Here is a 15386-nt window from a genome sequence, read left to right on the forward strand (position 1 = left end):
GGTCCAACTGGAGCCATGTCAGACTTTTCAGACCACCCTCTTCTCTTTATCCCTTCTCCCCATTTCCTCCACCTAAAACACACGCATGCACGTGCGCGCGCACGCACACACACCCACACACCACCCCACCCCCACCTTTGACTCATCTTTGTCAAGAAGCCAGTCCATTTCAATATTTAACTTGTTTACACTTTCCTCTTCAGTTTCTTACTTCTTCCCACCACCAAAAGGCCCGGATTTATTTGTATTAATGTCTGTCTCCCCATCTAGAGTGTAGGTTCACTGTGAACAGGGAATGCATTCTGGGACATTAGGTGTATTGTTGGTGGGTTAAAATTAGTGACCAAATTATTAAGTAAGAAACAAGCATAATTGGAGATGAAGAGAAAGCCATGGACAAAGTCAGAAAAGGCCAGTCTTGCAGCCTGAACTTCCCAATGGTCCAACTGGGGCCATGTCAGACTTTTCAGACCACACACACACATGCACGCACAGACGCTCCCTCAGATTTTGAGAGACAAGGACCTGAAGCTGGGATAAACAATGGTATTTTTCCTTTCTCAGCTCCCGCACCTATATCCCCTACCAAGTGTTTTTGACTTGAACTTCCTTCTGAAACCTCCAGGGCCCCCACCTACTCTCTCTCTAATCTCTGATGATCTTGCAAATTGTATGAACAAGATAGACATCATGAAAGATGAACCCCAAGGATCCCATCTCTCCACTTCCCTCCTTCCTGTTATTCTTCCCCTCTCTGTTTACATTCTCCGACATATCATCTGAATTCTAAGAGGAAAGCTCCAACTCATAAAATCCACCCTCTCTATTTGTGCCTTGGGTTCCATATCCTTTGAGCCCTTAAAAAAAAAAAACTTTCCACCATCCTCCCCTCTCTGACTCCTCTATCTTCAGCCTTTCACTCCCGACTCCTTCCTCCCTGCCTGTCAACACACCCAAGTCTTCCCTATGCTGGAAAAAAAAATCCCTTGACTTTACCACATCCTTCTGTTATCGCTTCAGCTCTCTGCTCCCACCCCTATCTGAATTCCTCGAAAGAACAGTATTCGTCTGATGCCTGTGTTTCCTGTCTGCCAGATCACTTCTAGTCCTACAATCCTGAATTTTCCCTCTTCTCTGTACTGAGACCATGCTCACCACAGCGTCCAAGGTTTCTTCTGCTGAAGTCTAAACCTTCTTGACCTTTCTGGTACTTTTGACACTGTCATTCTCTCCTCCTAGAAATTCTCCTGGTCTTGAGTTTAGACATAGTAAACTCCTCGTTTTCATCATCCCTCTCTGACCACTCTGTCTCCTACGCTGACTCCTCTTCCTCTCTCATCCCATGAGGTTCAGTTCTGAGCTATATACTGTTCTCCCTTTATTGTCATTGCCTTTCAACTACGCTCTTGTAGTAGCCTCCTTTCTGGACTCGCTGCAACAATGTCTATTCTCTTCAGTCAGCTGGGAAAAAAAAATCCCTTGTCAGTACTACATCCTCCAGTTAATGCCTCAGCTTTCTGCTCCTACCCCTATCTATTTCAGTCATTAGCTCCTAGACTGTCCATCAGCTGGCTTCTTCCTTTCTATCTTCCCTCTTCTCCCCCTGTACCATGGCCTCACTCTTTCCTAGCATATCCCACCTCCAATTCATTGTTCATGCTTTTCCCCTTGCCTGAAATGTCCTCCCCACTTAACTTGGCCAGCTATATCCCTCCCTTTCTCCAAACTACCCCTCCCCCATCTCTCCCACCCCCTGCCAAAATCTACCTCTTTGAGGACATATTCCCATATCAACTCCCCACACCGGTCATCCTAGCCATGCCTTCTTATCAGCCAACTCATCACATGTAGTTATCTGTTCATTGGTTACTGGTTTATTCAGTTGTCTCCATCCTCTCAATCATTTGATTGATCATTTTATATCTGTTGTTTCGCCCATTAGATTGGAAGCTTCTCCAGAGCAGGGAATGCATCTTTGATTTCTGTATGTTTCCCCAAGTGTCTAGTACAGTGTTTTCACATACATTAGGCACTCAGTAAATACTGTGCAAGAGTTTTAAAACACATACATGCATACGACAGAGGGGTGTACAGGACCAGAAAAAGAGAGCAGTAGAACCATGTGTAGACTTTGCCCCACACACACTCACTGCCTGCCCATTTGCCAGTTAAGCAGTAAGAGGGAGGAAGGTGAAGGAGACATGTCCATGCTCTTTGATTTAGTTTTATTTACTTGCCCTTGACTGGCACCAGCTGGGCTACATAAGCAATTAATGATATTTATTGAGCACTTACTGAGTGTTAGGTACTCTAAAGAGTACAAGAGTTTCAAGGCACAAATTCCCTGCCTTCAATGAGCATACAATTTAATGGGGGGGTGGGGGTGCAGACAAAAAATATTTACAGATAGTAAAAGCAGGAGGAATGACAAGGATAAAGCAGAAAGCACTATAAACATATCAGGAAGAAACAGCTGAACAAGTAACTTGATATACTGATAAATATATAAATATCAATAAGTATATGTACATGAGTGCTGAGGAGAGGATTAAAATACACAAGGGCTAGGGGTGAGTATCGGGCTAATAGAGACCATGGGCCTGGCAGTCAGAGGACCTGGGTTCTAATCCCCTCTCCGCCAAGTGCTTGCTTTGTGACCCCGGGCAAATCACTTAATTTCTCTGCGCCTCTGTTTTCATTCATTCAATAGTATTTATTGAGCGCTTATTACATGCAGAGCATTGTACTAAGCACTTGGAGTGTACAGTTTGTTTTCTCAAATGTAAAATGGGGATTCAGTACCTATTATCCCTCCAACTTAGACTGTGAGACCCCTGTGAGATAGGGACTGTGTTCAACTAGATTGACTTGTATCTACCCCAGTGCTTAGAACTGTGCTTGACACATAATAAGTGCTTAACAAATACCATAATGATGATGTGACTGGGGTGTTGTGAATTAATTGGGGCAAGCTTCCTGGGGGAGGTGGGTTGTTAAGAAGGCTCTGAAGATTGAAAGAGCTATGGTCTGGAGGATTTGCAGGAAGAGGAATTCTAGGCCAGAGGAACAGCATGAGCAAGAGGTCAGAGGCAGAAGAGTTGAGAGTGAGGTAAGTTGGAATGAGTGAAGAGTATGAGTTGTGGAGTAGCAGGTGAAGAGAGCTAATGTATATGTGGAGAGCCTTGAAGCCAATGGGTTGGGAGTTTCCTCTTGATGTGACCATAATAATAATGATGATGGCATTTGTTAAGCACTTACTATGTGCCAAGCACTGTTCTAAGAACTGAGGGGGATACAAGGTAGTCAGGTTGTCCCACATGGGGCTCACAGTCTTAGTCTTAATCCCCATTTCACAGATGAGGTAACTGAAGCATGGAGAAGTTAAGTGACTTGCCCAAAGTCACACAGCTGACAAGTAGTGGAGCCGGGATTGGAACCCATGACCCCTCCCAAGCCCGTGCTCTTTCCACTGAGCCACGCTGCTTCTCCAGATAGGCAGTCATGGGAGATTTTTTAAGAAGCTGAGACTTGTGTGCTGAGTGATTGTTTCAGAATGAAGTATAGACTCAGTAGGGGAGAGACTGGAGATAAGGAAACCAGTGAGGGGGCTGATTCAATAGTCTAACCATGATATAACAAGACCTTGGACCAGAGTGATAGGTGTTTAAATGGACAGGATCTGGGAAATGTTATTAAGGAAGACTCGGCAAGATTTGACAGTTTACTGAATGTTACATCTCAAGGGCACATGCCTCTCTTAAATGTCGGTCTAAGCACAGGTGCCTCTCCCTGCCCGCCAAAAATATCGGGGGCGGGGATTAAGTGAGCCCGACTGTCCAAATCTGCAAGGCATTGAAAAATTTGGGGAGAGCTTGGGCTGCGGTCTGAAAGTTCAGCCCATGCAGGGTTCTAGAAAGCAGCAGAGAGGGAGAGAGTACTAGGACAAAAGCAGGGCAAATTGACAAGAATAGAAAGAGAAAAATGAGGAGTACAACATATTTTTAACCTGGGCCCAGAATGGTGATTTCTGCTAACATTTTCTAAAGGTAAGAGTTGTAATGCAGCAGCCCGAATATTCCAAACATCATCATATTTGGAATAATGGCTCCTAAAAATGTATCTTTCTAGCTCTGATTTACAAGTTCTATGCAAACTATACAAAGAAGTGCATTTTCTCCCCACTGGGTTTACAATTCAAATTAAGGTTAAAATTCACAAGGGTGAGAAACTGGGCTGAGAAGAGTGAGACTTTGAAACTGGGGCTAGAGGGGTTAGCACAGAAAGGCAAAATGAAGATTTACAATTTATGGTGTTAGGATTGGTCGGTGCCTTTTTTTAAAGAAAGAAAGTCTTCATATAGTAAAAGTATAAATCATAGAAAAGGTATCATCAAATGGCCTCCCAGTTGTTTGAAATAACAGAAGAGTTTTGCTAATTTGAAGAGTGACACGTCATTAACTGCTAATAAGCGCCGAAGCTGAAGTCGCAGTTTGAGTAACTTGGACTCTCAGCAAACTGACCTTTTTAGAGCACTGGAAAATTGCTCTTTTAAGATCTGTTCTTTAGATATCTATGTCTTGGCTCTCTCTTATACTACACAAGCAGTGTTTGACAAATTAAGTTAAATCATTGTTGGAGAAACGATTTTAAAACATATGTCACATTTAATATGATTCAGGGGCAGGTGGGAGTAGCAGTGACTGCAGTAATCATCCAGCAGAAAAGCAACTGACTGTGTATTTATGAATGGGTGGGAGCATGTGATGAAATCTGGATGAGTCAGAACTTAGTCTTGGAAAAATGACTGCGAATGAAAAGGAAGGGGCATACCACTTCACTGGGATCTCTTATTTCCTGGGGGCTCATGACTGTCACAGTAGTAACGGATTCCTAATGGCTGATTCACTAGTCAGTGGGAGTTGAGAACTGTAATGGTTGCCTGGTGACAAAGCCGGTGACAGCTTGGGGGAGGAAATGGTTCAGTTCCTTTAGAGAAGAGTCACCTTCTTTAAAAAAAAACCACCAGGCTGTCTCAGTCACCTATGTAAACTATTCCATTGAGACAGAGCAATTAGTAGACATAAAAAGAGTTATTTAGTAAAAAAAAGTTGGGTTTTAGGTCTTTCGTGGAACTGGGTTTTCAAGAGGAATACAATTATCTGAAACTAGCATGGGTCTTTGGGGAAAAAATGATTTAGAAAATTGAAGAGTGGCCATGCGCTTATCCGAGATTACCAAAAGTTCCGATAACTGAGTTAAAATTAGGTGTGGCTATCAGAACAAGTCTAAGTCCCAATCAGTTTGGGACACTGAGAATTGGGATGACAGCTAAATACGGTTGTGTTCAATTAGGGACAGGTGCCTGTCTGATTTTGTTCAGTAATCTGGACCTTTTTTTGGCCACCTGCTATTGGTTTAGATTTACAACATTAAGAGAATGTGTTCCACTGTACTTTAGAAAAATATGTATTCCTCAGCAATGCCCCAAAGAGGCTTGGTTTATAAGGATGATTTATCATTGCAGGCAGAGTGGACACTACCTATCCTGCCTACTTCACCACTTGAACCCTACTTCCGGCTCTTTTGCCACTCGTTGCTTGCCTGCATGTTAGGGGGCCAAACCAGAAGCATGAAGGGGAGAGCTCCTGCTCTTGTGGTTCTGCTTCTGGCTCTTTCTTACTTGCTGTTTACGTATGCAATGAGAAGACGGCAGCTACCACAAAGTCTATGTACAGGCAGTCCTCGACTTAACGACGATCCGAGTTAGGACGAATGACACTTCCGACGTCTCTGAATTTACACCCCTGTTTCAGGTTTACGACGTCGGGTCCGACTTTACGACGCCAGGCTCCTAAGGTAAGTATTATGTAACCCCATCCCCTCCCTCCTCGCGGCTTTCCTGTTTCCCCTCCTCACACTCGCCCCGTTGCCTCCCCACCCTCTGCCCCTCTCCCCACCCACCCACTCAGTGTCACTCCTGCCATCGCCGCCAGCCCCTTCCACGGCCTGCGGCCCCCACCCTCCGGGGCCGCAAATGTGGGGAATGGGGCTGGCATCCGTGGTGGCAGGAGCAGCAGCTGGAGGGGTTGCTACGTAGCACCCCCACCCCTGTCCTTCCCCACCACGGCTGGCGGTGACATGAGCAGCAGCAGCTGGGGGGTTGCCTTGCAGCCCCCTTCTGCAGCCACCCCAGTTTGGTCCCAGACCCCCTGCTTTGTGGTTCTGGAGGGTGGGGGCTGCGGGTCACGGCAGTGGCAGGGGGTGCGGAATACTCAAGCTCCAACCAAGAACCTTCTAAAAGTCCCTTGAAATCTCCTCAAAACCCCTTGGAAAACTCACCTGATCAGACCTACCCATGAGCCCGTTTTTTGTAATATATAAAGGGCTTAAAAATCTGTTTGTTGCAGATCATTTGTAGGTAGGGAAAATGCACATTGAATAGAACAGTACTGTGCTGGGTTTCCCTATGTACTGGATTTTTTTTAAACTTTCTTTGTGATTTCTATGTCCATGATTGTTATTTACAGTATGTACACATCAGTGTGGCTACGTTACTCATCTGTAATTGAATGAGTACTGGGTGATTTTAGTTAAAAACAAAAAACAAAAAAAACCCATCTTGGTTCGGGATCCAAACCCCCACTTATAATATTGTTCCCGTGGGCAAGTTGGTTCCAATCTACAATGTTTTGACCTAAGTGGCCTATAAGGTGAAGTTATGTGCCATACTTGAGAGGTGGCCACCTTCCCCCTTCATGTGGTAGTCTAGTTGATCCTGGGTGAAGGGCCAAACACTGCATTGACAGTTGAGTACCTGAGTGGCAGTGTGTGCCCCTCAGGTCACAGCTGACTAGGAGAAATTGGGTAGTTTTTAGCAGCCTGTCATGTAATCTAGTTCTTACTACTCTGGTGAGATTCCACATCTTCATATGAGCACCTGATAAGTATGATAAGCCAACCGGTATGTTGCCAGGACACCTAGCTGTCTTTTAATGTGGGATTGCGTTCTGGTGGAACTCCATGTTTAGGAAAACTCACATCGTAGTGCTCACCATGTCCTCCGACGCGCACAGCTGGTTCTCCCGATACCTTGCCACACAATATCTAGGCATGTCTGTGGCGGAAGAGCATTCCCTAATTCTGCCGTTGTATTCTAGTCAAGACCCGGAGTGAAAGAATGTGTTCTGGCAGAACTGAGTGTTTATCTTTTCTTTCCACCAGTAGCATGTAATCAAAATCTCAGCAATTTATTAGATTCTCTCCCTAGTAATAGAGGATGAGGCAACAAAGTTCAGTCAGGACAGTAATGTGAACACTGAGACTCCATTGTGTAATAAATCTTACTCTAGTACAGATCCCAGTTTAGTAGGATCCCTAAAGGACCTCTTCTCTCTCTCTCCCCCACACACACCCCCCTAATACACACTCTTTTGGAAGGGGCAGGGGAAATTGCTATTGCTTAGGTCCCAGAGTTCCCTTGCCTCTAAGCGGTGGCAGTGAGCAGCAAACTGAGGAAAAGAGAGAGAAGGTAGAGTTGGTCCCCCCTCTGTATCCATCCAGAGGTCTCCAGCTCACTGATACTTGGGACTGGATCCACTTGGAGAGGGGCCTTAAATGGCAGCAAAGAGCCAACTCCAGGAGGGGAAATAGGAGGGGCAGGAGCCTCACTCATGTCCTGCTGGGAAAGTTTTTCTAGTTAGTTGCAAGGTGAGGGAATCCACCAACATGATATGTTCACATCAAAACTGTAGTCTGACATTGGGGGATCTCTGAGAAGTGGGTGGTGATGGAGACCCAGAAATCCATATTATAACATGGTACCCAATCTTGTCAGAAAACTTTCCAAAGATATGGGAGAGGAAACAAAATAATGGTATCCAGCCTTTTTTTTTTTTTAACTTTTCTGTAAAGCCTCAGAAACACATTCCTGGTCGTTAATATATGACCGGTTTAAAAGAAATCAAATTATTGCCTTGATTGAAATTGAAGTCCCTATGGAACCCATTGTACTTAAAATCTTTAAAAATTGTTTTAAAAAGGCTGTAAAGTGTTTTGTTTTAAATGTCCAAGTGAAACATAACCATATTTTTAGAGAAGAATCTACCGCTTTGTTAATATTAAATCAATAAGGAGATTTATAGGATCTCATATTGAAATAAATGCACTTCAGTGTGTATATCTTCAAATCCTATCTGTCACATAAGTTTTGATGGGGTATGTGTTTCCTGAAAAATGCAATCTTTGACTAAATAATTGGGAAGGAAAATTGAACTATAGTATATTATTTCCTTAACAAAAAGGGTATCCTCAATGAAAAATTAGAGTGTTCCACTTTAACTGTGCTATTTCGATCACGTAAGAATTCTAAAGGGGAAACATTTTACATCATGACCGGGCCAATATCTTGGATTCAGAAGTAAAAAATAATGCTCTGGCCAGTCAGGAGATTCAAAAATCATGTCAATCTGGCAGAAGCACAACTCATGTAAGGCAAGCAGGACAGCTGTTCATGTCCACACACACATCTCTTCCCCTCCCACCCCTACCCTGGGCTGAAAATGCATCGGTAGGGGTGCCATTCATGAAACTTGCCCCTAAGCAAAAATACTTCGTTAGAGCATTGGCGCCAATATTGTTTTGCTTTCAAGAAGAATGCTGATCGGTTGTTTTCGGTCTCCATAGATGTTGAATAAAGAAAAATGCAGCAAGGAAAATTTGTTTATACATAATGAGTAACTTCTGGACTCGGGGTGATAAAACCGGAATAAGCTATCAGGGAAGGTTTTTGGAGAACTCCAAAGAGAGTCTTTAATGGCCAGATAGTTTTAAAGGCGCTCAAGAGTATTACTTCCCAATTAAAAACAAATGCTGATGTATTGTGCATTGTTAGTAAAGAAAGGTGTTGGTTTGAGTAATTATCTAGGAAATTTAGATACAGTCCATGGAATTTAATCCCCTGAAATATTATATTAGTGAATGTCATTTTCAAATAATGTGTCGTGGCTAGATTGAAAATTGGAAATGAATGGACAAATAAATGGCATGTTGGCAGATTTATTCTACACACTCATTTTTCTCTGTTCTTTTCTCCTAATATGAAAAAGGGAAAGGTGTGGGTCTTGAGCAGAAAATGTGGTCAATCTGGTTAAGTTGGTATGAGATATAAAAGGTGATATTGTTTGGGCTTTTGTGAGGTAGAATGCTAAGTTAGTATATGCAGATATTTTGCACCAAGCATATGATAGGACCTCTGTGTTCTATGTTGAGAATGGTAGAGAGGAACTTATCTGAACAGAAGGAAATGTGTGGTTAAACGGTTTCGGCTATAACGGCAGACTATTTCCCTTCATCCAAAAATGGGGGGCGGGGGGAGAAATGAAGCTTTATGTTTCTTTCTCTGAAATGAGGAAATTGCATCAATATGGTTGATTGGATCTTTTGACAGGAAAAATGACTTTGTTCAAAAGTGGGAGGGGGTGGTATAAATATAAACAGATGGTAGCTCAAGTTAAACACTGAAGAGCATTTGAATGGAAATTTGTCAATGTATTAGAGTTATACTGCAGGTCTCCTTTCTAGTTTCCAATCCCTTAGGAATGGGAGTCCTCATGACGCTCCTTGGGAGTGCCTCATGAAATTAGTTAACTGGATGAGTTAAACCCACCACAACAACCCCTTCTCTTTAACTTTTCATTAAACTTAAATTTGCCGAAGCGATTTTTTTTTTCAAATATTGCGAAGTAGCATCACAGAATTGAAAAGTCAATATCCACAGATTAAAATACGTTGAGCCGAGGCATAAAGCCTCAAGTGGAATAGGATCACCATTTCCCTGTGTATATATTGGAAGGCCGGGGCACTGGCCCAAAAGGGAGTGCATGCACAGTGCGTACTACTCCCTTAAATAGCCTGAGCAGTGGGGGTTGCAGTGGGTCATTAGGATGATGCTGAGACCTGCCTAGGGCTACTCACCTGCTCTTGCCACTTCTGATCTGCTTTTGCATCAGGCAGCAGTGAAAAACGCAGGAAGCCCAGCAAGAAATACAGCGGTACCAGTCGGAGCAGGTATGGCTAGAAAGAAGCCACAGTCACTGCCCCCAGTCAATCACTGCCGGCTTTGAGTGTAGGGAGCAGGATAGTTGGTGGCTGGGGTTGACTTAATCTTTTATGCTCTTGTTGTGATTTCTCTGGTTCTTCCCTGGGAAGGCACAAACTTGAGGGATTCAGTGGCAGGGACAGGTTTTTTTCTCGCACGCTCTGGCTGTTCTGTTCTACTTCATGCCGAAGATGGTTCAACTCATAGTAATAATCGTGGTATTTGTTAAGCGCTTACTATGTACACAGTACTAAGCGCTGAGGTAGATGCAAGAAAATCAGGTCAGAAACAGTCCCCGTCCCACAGGGGGGTTCACAGTCTAAGTAGAAAGGAGAACAGATGTTGAATCCCCATTTTCCAGATGAGGAAACAGAGGCACTTACCGAGAAGCGAAGTGGCTTGCCCAAGGCCACCTACCAGGCAAGTGGCAGAGCCGGGATTAGACTTAGACTGTAAGCCCGTCAAACGGCAGGGACTGTCTCTATCTGTTGCCGACCTGTTCATCCCAAGCGCTTAGTACAGTGCTCTGCACATAGTAAGCGCTCAATAAATACTATTGAATGAATGAATGAATGAATGAACCCAGGTCCTCTGGCTCCCAGGCCCATGTCTGTTCCACTAGGCCACGCTGCTTATCCAATTAATATATCCCTGCGTCAATCGAGAGCATTTACTGAGTGCCTAGTATGGGTAGAGCACTGTACTAAGCACTTAGGTGAGTAAAACATAATTGGCGGACAGGATCTCTGCCCTCAGGGAATTTACAGTCTAACAGGATGTGGGGGGGCCGCGGCTGGTGGAGGGAGACACTGAAATAAATTCCAATAGGAGGAAGTAATAGAGTATAAAGAGATGTTCTTGAATGCTACAGGAAGTTGTGAGTACTTAATTGTTTAGGTGGCTTGGAAGTGCTGAAATGGCAGTTGGGGACATCAGGTGGGGAGATTAGAAATCTGTTGGGGGAGGCCTTCTGGAGATGTGATTTCAAAAGGGCTTTGAAGAAGGGGAGAGCAGTGGTCTGCCGCATGTGTATGGGAGGGAGTTCCAGGCAGGAGGGAGGATATGAGTAAGAGTGCCTGTGTGTTACTGAGAGAATCTTTTTCAGTAATGTACATTTTTTTTCTAATTCAAATATGAATCACTGCCGTTTATAAAAATGCTCCATAAGCAACTTTAAAAATGTATTTATGATTTTTGATTTTTTTAATAGGACAGAATAAAAGGGAGGTAGGTGTAAATACACTTAGTGATCGGAATATTCGTTTCTTTTTTTATATAAATTGGACATTCCAAACATATGCACACACTTTGTAAAAGTGAAGTTATTACAGGAGGATGGTTCAAGTGAAACAGATTTCTAGAGTAAGGAGAAAGCAAGGGTAGTACAATAAATAAAGATTATGGCAAGGGAAAACTTTAATTTCTTATCCTTTTATGCCACTGTCCAAAACAAAATATTAGACTAGATGGAAATTGGTCTGACTCAGCAGGGTATTGTTTGTGCCATATATAACTATTTTTGCTCTTTAGGCCTAATTAAAGGAGGATTAATTGGCAGAAATTACCATTTTAGATCATAGTTTAAATACTCAGTTCTGCCATAGCACCGATTTTCAGACTGCATTTGAGCTAGAACGTGATGAGACGGCAGATATAGGGCAAGTTCCTTGAACAGCGCGCGTCCATCTGGTTACAGCGCAGTAGGGTGTTGGACGAAGCTGTTGTGCGCATGCACACAGCATCAGTCACAGGGTGAGTACTACAGTGTGCATTTACCTAAATGTGGGTTACTGCAAGAATGCAAACCCCCACATTATTGGAGAACCATGTGTTCTGTGTGTAGAGAAAATCAATGAAATTAAGTTGTACAAGAAAAATTGGAGAAAACTTCCTTACAACTCGGTACAAGCTGTCCCTTTGGTTAAATTGCACAGTCTGATTGAAGCCTACAAGAAAAAAATGCTAAATAAAAATACAGTATTTAGAGGGACCTTGGTCAAGGATCATTCCATAGAGAGGAACAACGTAGGCCAAGGGGGTTTTTGAAGCCTCACTCAGAGAAAGATCCATGGAAGCATTTTTGTCCCTTTTCACTCCCCACTCTCCCATCTCCCATGGAAATGTTTGCCTATGTTGCAGCAAAGTTTGCTGGGTTGGATCAGCATTCTTAGCGAAGCTCAATAGGTATACTTTTATCTATTATATATATATATATATCATATATATTATATTATATTAACTATATAATTAATATATATATATATCTTATATATTATCTTATATAGATTATATTATATAGATTATATTATATCTTTTATCTATTTTCACTTTTATAAGTGAAAAATCAAGGTTGACGACAGGGATGCCCCCTGTCTTCCCTGAGTAATTCACTGTCATCATAGACAGAGTGGCACTGAGAGAAGATCTCAAACAAATTCAGGCAAACAAGCAGAGGAACATTTCATCTTATCAGTAGTAATTGGGTTTGACAGGTAAAGCAGGCCAACATTTGTTGATCCTTACTTACTAGACACCTAAGAACACATAAAATAGCCCAGGAAGAAAGAAAAATAATTTTCACCACTTGGAAATTGCTGTTAATAATAATGATTACAGGGCTGAGTGTCTTCACCGATGGTTTTTCTAGTTAAGCTTAAAATTCAAGTATTTGATAAGCAATGACCTTTCTTCAATGCCCTCATTGTCACCTTTTGGAATATACAAGATTCTTCATTTGTTTGGAAAGTTTAATACTTTTTGATCCAAATAAACTCTTCAAGATAGTGAAATTCTACAGTGAAATAATTAAACCCAATTAATAAAATTCTCATTCTATTTAGCCTACTTTCCACATTATCAAATTAGCCTATGTAATTGGGAGATCTATAATATAGAGATTCACACACACATTCTCTCTCGCCCTCTCTCAATCTGTAATCAGTTCCAGGAGGTTTAAAGAATAGAATTATCTACCACTCCAGTACCTCTGCTCCTTAGACTGCTCCCTCTCAGAATCAAACCATGAAGAAATCAGCTGTGGGGTCCAACCCTGTGTCAGGCTTAGTACACAAAGAGTGGAACTGCCATGGCATTGGTTAGTTCTGCTTTCTAAATTCCCTGGGCCTTGGGCCATCAAATATCTGCACTATCAGGGTGGGGAGAGGGAGCCAGCAGGGAGATGCTGTCAAAGGCTCTACTGCTCATGGAAAGGGTTGGGGCCTGGAAAGTGCAACCCCTTCAAATTGTGACACTCCCCACCCCACGGGCAACCAACCACTTGAGCTCCTCCTAAAACCAGCTCTGTATAATTAAAATTGTTTTTGGATTTTTTGGTGGGGAGTGGGGAGGAGTGGGTGATGGCTTTTTTACATCAGATAAACTCAAAGTTCTCTGAAGTTCAAATTTTTGAAATTTGATGCACATTGTGGAGTTTAGGTGTTTTTATTAGTATTTTGTTTTGCCATGTTTTAGGTGTACTTGAAGGCTCCTATGATTCTGAATGGAGTCTGTGTTATCTGGAAAGGCTGGATTGATCTACAGAGGCTGGATGGTATGGGCTGCTTGGAATTTGATGAAGAACGAGCCCAGGTAAGATAGTTTCAGATTTTACACGTACGTGCCTGTGTTACGGCAACGATTTCAACTGACCACCAAGAACAAGGAGACAGCATGAGCTAGAGGTGAGATCACCGAGCTGGGGTCTTGAGACCCGGATTCTGCTTCTGACTACTCCTAATTTGGTCTATGGATTTTGGGGCTCTCCATTTACTAAATGAAATAATATAATAGAAGCCCTACTACACAGATCATACTCTAAGGAATAGTGAAGTGCTTAGGTATTAACTGGGTAAAAGCTGAAAACAAAACATGCATCATTCTTTTGGGGGGAAGGGATGGGGCGAGGGGTTACCAGGCCAACTCTAAGGAAGGGAAGTGGGATTTATGTCAACTCAGTGGCTGCAGCCACAGCATGGCATTTAAAGTGCCCCCAGCATTATGCCTCTGCTCAGGCAACTTTGGAGGCAAACTTTGGTTGCTTGAGCAGGGGCAGGCAGTGAAGAGCTGCAAGAAGTCCCAAATTTCTCTGGGGGTGCCAGGGCAGCAGCAGAGTAGAGTGGAAGAGGAATGGAAATGCCAGGAGTTGATACACTGAGAAGGTAATCAATATTTAAGGTAGGTATGTCCTTAAGTAAGAAGGATTTATGCCTTAAATTTATGCCAGGATTTATGCCAGGATAAATAACTCAGGTCACTCGCTTCCTATTTCAGAAACTAGTTCTTGTTGCAGTAGTTATCAGCGATCATAAAACAGATTATTTTTAATATTGTTGAGAAATGAATGCTCTGATTTGAAAGCACACACAAAATACAACCATTCATATTTGTTGCAACTTTGGCTCTTCTAATGTGTCAGAATGTCCAGTGGAAATATTTCTATATGAAATAATCTTGAATTTCTCTAGATCTACATTGCATACAGTTACAGTTCTGTCCACTGTCTAGTATTTCTTTTATGGATTTATAAATAAAATGTGGAACCGGTTAGGTGCATATGGTTATATTCTTGGATAGGGAGTTGTGGGAAGAAATTGCCAACTCCCACAAAGAGAAGATGCAGCAGAGACTCCGGTTTAGTAGAGGTGGGTATTTAGTGAAAGAAAAATTAGGTCTTTCCTAGTTACCTTGTCCCACCTTACACCTAGCCACAGTGCCCTTGTTAGTTCTGCCACCTCTTGTTTCTCCTGTGATGCCACAAAGTCACTTTATATCTTATTAAATACAGCTTTCACTTTCCCCACTACCTATGTTAACTGTGAAAGAAACAATAATATTTTTTTTCCCCCTTGTGTAACCCCAGAACAAAGAAAAGTGTCACAGATAGCAAAATGCAAAATCGAGTCTCCCTTGTTCCCTGGAACCAACTGGGGATGAATGACTTAGGCCAATATGAACTTCCCCGAGGGCTGCTACCAACAGGAATGGTCACCAGACTGGCCTCAGGAATGCAGCAATTTGAACAACTGTTAGACTCGCTGTGTTCATCTCCTCATCAGTAAGCCAGAACAAGAGTGTTTCATAATTCCCTGATTGTCACTTAAAAGGAGAACTAATTGATAACTCTTGGTAGCAATTTTAAGTTGTTCAATGACTTCATCATGATTTGACTTTGAAAAGCACAGGTTTATAGGTGATAGTATTAACTGATGATTTTATTTAATGATGGCTACAGAGGACATTTTCATGTTGTTTCACAGATGGCTTTAGGGTGTCGAATAATGCTTTAGGCCAA

The 15386-nt window shown here is 42.5% G+C and overlaps 1 protein-coding gene across 2 annotated transcripts in view; it reads left to right on the forward strand.

Moving 5' to 3' along the window:
* CBFB (core-binding factor subunit beta) overlaps positions 1-15386 on the forward strand; it is a 61644-nt gene that overhangs the window by 31490 nt on the left and 14768 nt on the right. For both annotated transcript variants that reach the window (XM_029050646.2, XM_029050648.2), the window contains exon 4: positions 13568-13684. In XM_029050646.2, the coding sequence (XP_028906479.1) occupies positions 13568-13684 (117 nt within the window). The remainder of the gene's footprint in view (positions 1-13567; positions 13685-15386) is intronic.

This window comes from Ornithorhynchus anatinus, chromosome X1, assembly GCF_004115215.2.
Source record: "Ornithorhynchus anatinus isolate Pmale09 chromosome X1, mOrnAna1.pri.v4, whole genome shotgun sequence".
NCBI classification, from domain to species: Eukaryota; Metazoa; Chordata; class Mammalia; order Monotremata; family Ornithorhynchidae; genus Ornithorhynchus; species Ornithorhynchus anatinus.